This window comes from Musca autumnalis, unplaced genomic scaffold (genome assembly GCF_047663935.1).
Source record: "Musca autumnalis isolate F117 unplaced genomic scaffold, ASM4766393v1 scaffold_1, whole genome shotgun sequence".
NCBI classification, from domain to species: domain Eukaryota; kingdom Metazoa; phylum Arthropoda; class Insecta; order Diptera; family Muscidae; genus Musca; species Musca autumnalis.
In genome coordinates, this window is record NW_027411644.1 from 50159294 (window position 1) to 50167147 (window position 7854).

Consider the following 7854-nt stretch of genomic DNA (forward strand, 5'->3'; position numbering starts at 1 on the left):
AGAATTGGATACCAGCAATTTGGGAAAATGTTCTTTCCATATCCCGATCACACATGGTATAATAAGAAAGGTATGGCAGAGATCTCAGCTGATTACAATTCAATTTCATCAACATACATACAGAATTTTTGTCGTAATAAAAATGAAATCAATACAAAAGTCGTTATAATTAAAAAAGAGAAGTTGTCGCGGCATTGAGGCTGTAATATCGGGTCCTATCGTCGATGACATATGTGATAGGTTAAATGTCTACATAGATGACCTAGTGCAGTACTTTCATAAGAAAATCTTTGTCCCTAAATCCACTCTGTTCAGCACATAGACGGCTGAAATGGGTCTCCCCGCAACATATTGGTCAATGATTCCTGCCACTAACTCCTCCAATATATTGGATTTAAATTTCCAGAGCATGTTTAAGACGTCCGTGCATGCCACAGATCAGAAGCAGGAACAAGGTCCTCAGATCGCTGGCCGACAGAACAAAGAAAGCTTGTAACCTCTTACAAAGCAATAGGCCGATCTGTGGTAAGCTATGCGGTGGCAGCGTGGTATGCAAATGTTATCGCTACGCAGAAGAATAATATCCAAACGTGCCAGAGTGCCGTCTTAAGAACTGCAAATGGGTGACTCCTCATGACACCATTGGATCGTATTCGTGAGGAGACGAAGATTTTACTCTTGCATCAGTACAACAAAATGTTGTCGATGCAGTACCTGATTGGGTGTTATCGCCTTGAGCATCATTGCCACGATATAGTGGACAGACTTCCCTCGTACGTCAGAAGAGATGTTCATGATCTGGGGATAGATGTATAAACGATGACCTCTTTATCGACGAGACTATCAGGCAGACATGAATAGCATTCCATTCATTGCAGCAGTAGAACGCCTACTGCCAAGATAAAACGAGTGGGTTTAACGGAAGATGTAGCTGCTCAATTTGTTTGGGCCCGAATTGATGACACGACACACAACATTGTGTCGTGGACCAAGAATCTACCTTCCTTATTCTAACATGCGAGCACACTATCTGTATTAGTTACCAAGTTAGCTTTGCTGGTCTCTACAGGAGGATGTGCCTGTACCAAATCATCTGTTTGACGCTTCACTCTTTGGTAGAATTTTCGGACTTCATTCTGACTTCTGTACATCTCGATTTTTTTCACACTCCCGCTTTTCCTTTTCTCTTTTTTTCCTGCGGAAAAGACGTTTATCCTCTCTCCTTTTCTCCCTATACATGTGTCTACTGATTGTAGAGTAGCTCTATATGCTGCATTTTTCTCTTCGGTAGCAGCACGACACTCCTGGTCATACCATGAATTCCTTTGTGGAGGTCTCTGGAATCCAAGTATGGATTTTGCGGCTGTTTGCATGGAGTGGACAATATTTTGCCATTTTGTTGTTATGTTATCGGGACAAGGAGTGCTCGCGTTAAGCAATTGGGCTACTTGAGTGGAATATGCTGTGGCTATCTGTTGTGTTTGCAGCCTATCGATGTCCAACTTCCGCGTTGTGTCTGTTCGTGCTTTATTTGCAACGTTTAGACGGGTACGTACCTTTGCTGCAACAAGGTAGTGGTCCGAATCAATGTTTGCACCTCGGAACGATCATACATCCAACACGCTTGATAAATGTCTTCCATCTATCACAACATCATCAATTTGATTACTTGTTCTTTGATCCGGAGACAGCCAGGTGCCCTTATGAATGTCGAGATGCTTAAATCTGGTGCTGCTAACTACCATGTTTTTTGCCGCAGCAAAGTCTATCAGCCTGATTCCTTTGTCAGATGTTTCACTGTGGGGACTGTATTTTCAAACTGTTGGGCAAAAGATATTCTTCTTTCCAATTTTAGCATTAAAATCGTCTAGAATAATTTTAATGTCATGGGCAGGACAACAGTCGTATGTTTCTTCTAAGCGCTCACAGAATATATCTTTGGCTAAGCTAATGTTGAAGAATTTTGCTTTTATCCAAGTCTTTAGCAAGTCTTTCATTCACTGGAGTGAAGCTGGAAGCCAGATGTTTTAACTTCCGACTAACTACAAATCCGCAGCCAAACTCATGCTTTGTGTTATGGCAGCTGAAATACAATGCGTTATCTTCAGGTGTTGTTGTGACGCTTTTCCCAATTCATCGTATTTCCTGTATGACAGTAATGTTGGCCTTGTACTTTCTATAAAGAGTGCGAACATTCCAGGTGCAGATTCGCAGATCATGGTCCTTAAAACGTTTGCGTGGGGTCGTCAACTTTAGAAGAGTTTGTTTTTCTTTCCTTCGTTTTTTCATAGTAGGCTGTTTTTTTCTAGGGGAGGGTTACTAACCCGACACCCAAACCCAAGGTTTTTACGTTCTTATGGGTGAACGCGCGGCACATGTTAGCTCACTACCCTTAACGGGTGTTAAAGGTAGCTCCCCAGGTGACACCACGGGGAGGTCAGTGTCCACTTGAGATGAAAGAGGGACCATGTTAAAGCCGGTCAGGTCCGTTCCTTGGTATTATGACATGCAAATTTTAGACTTAATCGAGAGTTATCGTGCACCATTTTAAGGAACATTTTGTTGGGACTGTACCCGAGCTAGTGGATCGATATTGTCCATCTTCGAACTTAATCAAATTTTGAACAAAATATTAACAGAACCAAATGTTGGACATGTTGGGTGCCACCGTGGTGCAATAGTATGCACGCCCGCCTTGCACGCAGAAGGTCGGTGGTTCGATTTCCCGGCCAGGCAAACAAACATTTTTAAACGGTGGCTAAATACACCTCAGTAATGTTGGCGACATTTCCTGAGTATTTCGGCCTTGAAAAACTTCTGCACAAGTGGTATCTTAAGACACTCCGTTCGGACTCGGCGATAAACAGTAGGTCTCATATCATTGAGCTAAATATGAATAGGGGTGCACTCATTGATATGAGAGAAGTCTCCCTTGTCCCGTATGGGATGTTGTGGAACAATGTTTTTTCGTCCAAACATACTTGGGTTATAAAACCATTATTTCGGTGAGGCACATTTTCATCGTATCAAAGTGTAAATACCGTCTTTAGTGTTGTCTTTCACTCCAAATTGTCTTCCCCTATTACATAACATATTTATATGTGCAAATGTATACAAATCTACAAATTTATTTAGCAACTTTATGGCAGCGTAGCATTACACTTTAACAAAAGCCTTGCAATTTTTTTTGCATCTTTTTTCCAACAGACCAAAAGTAAGCTTGAAACAACTGCGGAGGGGAAAACCGAATTGCACTTTTTTTCATTTGTATTTTAAATCAGCATGAAAATTTCACAGTAATAAAGTTATCGTTTGCTTGGTTTTCTTTTGAATTTGTTGGCCAAAAAGCGAGAAAAAACAAAAAATCCGAATGGTATTCTTGGGAGGTGGAAGAAAAAAAAAAAAAAACAAAAAATAAGAAAACAAAAGGCCGTTCGTATTTGGAGATTGTGATAAAGTTAGAATTTCTTAGTTTATGGTTTGTTTGGTTCGTTGTCGGGATGGTTGGTTGTTTCGTATGTTGCTGTGAATAAAGCTTGGATCTGTTTCTGTTATTTTTGTGAATATTTCTTAGGAATAACTCCTTGTGAGAAAACAATTCTTAGACAGTTTAAAGCTCAGGAAAAAAAGAAGCAGATTCCGGTGATTTGGATCGTTATCGAAATAGTTATCCACACTTCTTGGCTGGCTGTTGTGGTGATGCAGACGATGATTTGTGAATGCCTGGCTTTGTTTGCGGTTTGAAGATGAAATTTGTTTTGTGTGTAAAGAAAAAAAAACACAATTTTGAAAATTTTGAGGGAATTTGTCAAAATGAACAATTTATTGCAAGCATTTGGTATGTTTGGTGGAATATTAAGGGAGAATTTTGTTAAAGTTGGCAAATTTCAAGAATTATACTTCTTTTAAATAAGTCAAAGTGCTAGACAGTGTGGTATGGTCTTTTCCCTCTCTTAATAGTTTATTCATTGTAGCCTTAATCCATTCCAAAAATGGCTTGATACGCGTAAACACATAAATTCGATTAGGCTTACAAATTGATCTACTATATGACAGAATTCCCAATTGTAGGTTCATTTCAGAGATGACCAAAGGACTTCCAGAATCGCCCTGAAATGGAAAACATATTAAATCGTAGTTTTTTTCAGGAGTACCTTTTCACAGTTCTATCTAATATTTATACATATTTTAAAACTTACTTCACATGGTCCAGCAGATCCATAAGCCACGGCACATACCTCACTTTCTGTAAGAACTGGAAATTTCCTTTGGCTGCATTTTTCATTGTCTATGATACGATGAGGAATAAATTTCAGGGACATATTACAACTCTTATTGCAGGCGCTGTTAGAAGCTATAACATATGCCGTAATGTTGGGATCCAAGTTCTTGTTGCTTCTATAATCGATTTTGTGAAGATTATTCTTTCCCAATTTTAGTGGTTCCGCTAACTTTGCCAAGGCAATATCATGACCTTTTAATGGATAATATTTAAAATGTTTCACAATTTGAGATATTCGAAGACTTTTATTGCAGGACTCTTCATTACACAATAACGCTTTATAATCGCTGGGATTTTGACTTCGTTGAAAGCAATGGGCAGCTGTCAAAATAATTTCTTCGTGGATAATTGTGCCAAAACATTGATGTCTGCTGAGATTTCCATTTGTCTGAAGTTGTATTGAAACGAGAAATGGAATTGATGTTGCAACGACTTCCACGTGCTTATCGGTACTTAAGCCGACTTCTGGCGATGCAAAGCCACTTTCGAGGAATACCATGAAAGTTAGAAGAAGCATTTTTTATTTTTAGGAAATTATTTTGAAAATAAAAATATCAATGTGTGACAGCGACACAAAAATGGTCTGTTCCGGAACAGCAAGAATCTACTAATTCTTACTATTGTTTTCGATAACATAAAGGAAAAAAGATTCTTGCAGGTTCTGGAACAGAGCAAAAGTATTTTAAAGCACCCAAGAAGGCGTGGATATTTTAAAGAATTTTTTGTTGAGGCTCCCAAAAAGGCGTAGATATTTTAAAGAATATTTTGTTGAGGCTGCCAAGAAGGCGTGGATATTTTAAAGAATATTTTGTTAAAGCTCCCAAGAAGGCGTGGATATTTTAAAAATATTTTATTGAGGCTCCCAAGAAGGCGTGGATATTTTAAAGAATATTTTGTTAAAGCTCCCAAGAAGGCGTGGATATTTTAAAAATATTTTATTAAGGCTCCCAAGAATGCGTGGATATTTTAAAGAATATTTTGTTAGAGCTTCCAAGAAGGCGTGGATATTTTAAAGAATATTTTGTTAGAGCTTCCAAGAAGGCGTGGATATTTTAAAGAATATTTTGTTAGAGCTTCCAAGAAGGCGTGGATATTTTAAAGAATATTTTGTTAGAGCTTCCAAGAAGGCGTGGATATTTTAAAGAATATTTTGTTAGAGCTTCCAAGAAGGCGTGGATATTTTAAAGAATATTTTGTTAGAGCTTCCAAGAAGGCGTGGATATTTTAAAGAATATTTTGTTAGAGCTTCCAAGAAGGCGTGGATATTTTAAAGAATATTTTGTTAGAGCTTCCAAGAAGGCGTGGATATTTTAAAGAATATTTTGTTAGAGCTTCCAAGAAGGCGTGGATATTTTAAAGAATATTTTGTTAGAGCTTCCAAGAAGGCGTGGATATTTTAAAGAATATTTTGTTAGAGCTTCCAAGAAGGCGTGGATATTTTAAAGAATATTTTGTTAGAGCTTCCAAGAAGGCGTGGATATTTTAAAGAATATTTTGTTAGAGCTTCCAAGAAGGCGTGGATATTTTAAAGAATATTTTGTTAGAGCTTCCAAGAAGGCGTGGATATTTTAAAGAATATTTTGTTAGAGCTTCCAAGAAGGCGTGGATATTTTAAAGAATATTTTGTTAGAGCTTCCAAGAAGGCGTGGATATTTTAAAGAATATTTTGTTAGAGCTTCCAAGAAGGCGTGGATATTTTAAAGAATATTTTGTTAGAGCTTCCAAGAAGGCGTGGATATTTTAAAGAATATTTTGTTAGAGCTTCCAAGAAGGCGTGGATATTTTAAAGAATATTTTGTTAGAGCTTCCAAGAAGGCGTGGATATTTTAAAGAATATTTTGTTAGAGCTTCCAAGAAGGCGTGGATATTTTAAAGAATATTTTGTTAGAGCTTCCAAGAAGGCGTGGATATTTTAAAGAATATTTTGTTAGAGCTTCCAAGAAGGCGTGGATATTTTAAAGAATATTTTGTTAGAGCTTCCAAGAAGGCGTGGATATTTTAAAGAATATTTTGTTAGAGCTTCCAAGAAGGCGTGGATATTTTAAAGAATATTTTGTTAGAGCTTCCAAGAAGGCGTGGATATTTTAAAGAATATTTTGTTAGAGCTTCCAAGAAGGCGTGGATATTTTAAAGAATATTTTGTTAGAGCTTCCAAGAAGGCGTGGATATTTTAAAGAATATTTTGTTAGAGCTTCCAAGAAGGCGTGGATATTTTAAAGAATATTTTGTTAGAGCTTCCAAGAAGGCGTGGATATTTTAAAGAATATTTTGTTAGAGCTTCCAAGAAGGCGTGGATATTTTAAAGAATATTTTGTTAGAGCTTCCAAGAAGGCGTGGATATTTTAAAGAATATTTTGTTAGAGCTTCCAAGAAGGCGTGGATATTTTAAAGAATATTTTGTTAGAGCTTCCAAGAAGGCGTGGATATTTTAAAGAATATTTTGTTAGAGCTCCCAAGAAGGCGTGCATATTTTAAAGAATATTTTGTTAGAGCTCCCAAGAAGGCGTGCATATTTTAAAGAATATTTTGTTAGAGCTCCCAAGAAGGCGTGCATATTTTAAAGAATATTTTGTTAGAGCTCCCAAGAAGGCGTGCATATTTTAAAGAATATTTTGTTAGAGCTCCCAAGAAGGCGTGCATATTTTAAAGAATATTTTGTTAGAGCTCCCAAGAAGGCGTGGATATTTTAAAGAATATTTTGTTAGAGCTCCCAAGAAGGCGTGGATATTTTAAAGAATATTTTGTTAGAGCTCCCAAGAAGGCGTGGATATTTTAAAGATTATTTTGTTAAGGCTCCCAAGAAGGCGTGGATATTTTAAAGATTATTTTGTTAAGGCTCCCAAGAAGGCGTGCATATTTTATAGAATATTTTTTTGAGGCTCCCAAGAAGGCGTGCATATTTTATAGAAAATTTATTGAGGCTCCCATGAAGGCATGGATATTTTTAATAATATTTTGTTAAGGCTCCCAAGAAGGCGTGGATATTTTAAAGAATATTTTTTTAGAGCTCCTAAGAAGGTGTGGATATTTTAAAGAATATTTTGTTAAGGCTCCCAAGAAGGCGTGCATATTTTATAGAATATTTTATTGAGGCTCCCAAGAAGGCGTGCATATTTTATAGAAAATTTATTGAGGCTCCCATGAAGGCATGGATATTTTTAATAATATTTTGTTAAGGCTCCCAAGAAGGCGTGGATATTTTATAGAATATTTTATTGAGGCTCCCAAGAAGGCGTGCATATTTTATAGAATATTTTATTGAGGCTCCCAAGAAGGCGTGCATATTTTATAGAAAATTTATTGAGGCTCCCACGAAGGCATGGATATTTTTAATAATATTTTGTTAAGGCTCCCAAGAAGGCGTGGATATTTTAAAGAATATTTAAGAATACCATGAAAGTTAGAAGAAGCATTTTTTATTTTTAGGAAATTATTTTGAAAATAAAAATATCAATGTGTGACAGCGACACAAAAATGGTCTGTTCCGGAACAGCAAGAATCTACTAATTCTTACTATTGTTTTCGATAACATAAAGGAAAAAAGATTCTTGCAGGTTCTGGAACAGAGCAAA

At 36.8% G+C, this 7854-nt stretch overlaps 1 protein-coding gene across 2 annotated transcripts; it reads right to left on the minus strand.

Annotated features, from left to right (window-relative positions):
* Positions 1–3840: 3840 nt before the first annotated feature.
* On the minus strand, positions 3841–4884 carry LOC141390531 (tryptase-2-like). Of its 2 annotated transcripts, XM_073963473.1 has the most exons (3): positions 4550–4884; positions 4200–4474; positions 3841–4110 (listed from the first exon to the last, which is right to left on the minus strand). In XM_073963473.1, the coding sequence occupies exons 1-3, from the start codon at positions 4797–4799 to the stop codon at positions 3895–3897; spliced, it is 741 nt and encodes a 246-aa protein (XP_073819574.1). In that variant the 5' UTR covers positions 4800–4884; the 3' UTR covers positions 3841–3894. The 2 variants fall into 2 exon arrangements, with proteins under 2 accessions (XP_073819574.1, XP_073819573.1); XM_073963472.1 differs by having other exon boundaries at positions 4200–4884.
* Positions 4885–7854: the final 2970 nt, after the last annotated feature.

Excerpts from the sequence above, each read along its gene's own strand:
- LOC141390531 (XM_073963472.1), bottom strand. The coding sequence starts at position 4,799 with ATGCTTCTTCTAACTTTCATGGTATTCCTCGAAAGTGGCTTTGCATCG. Across the intron at positions 4,111-4,199 it reads GATCTGCTGGACCATGTGAA|GGCGATTCTGGAAGTCCTTT; the intron begins GTAAGTTTTAAA and ends TTTCCATTTCAG.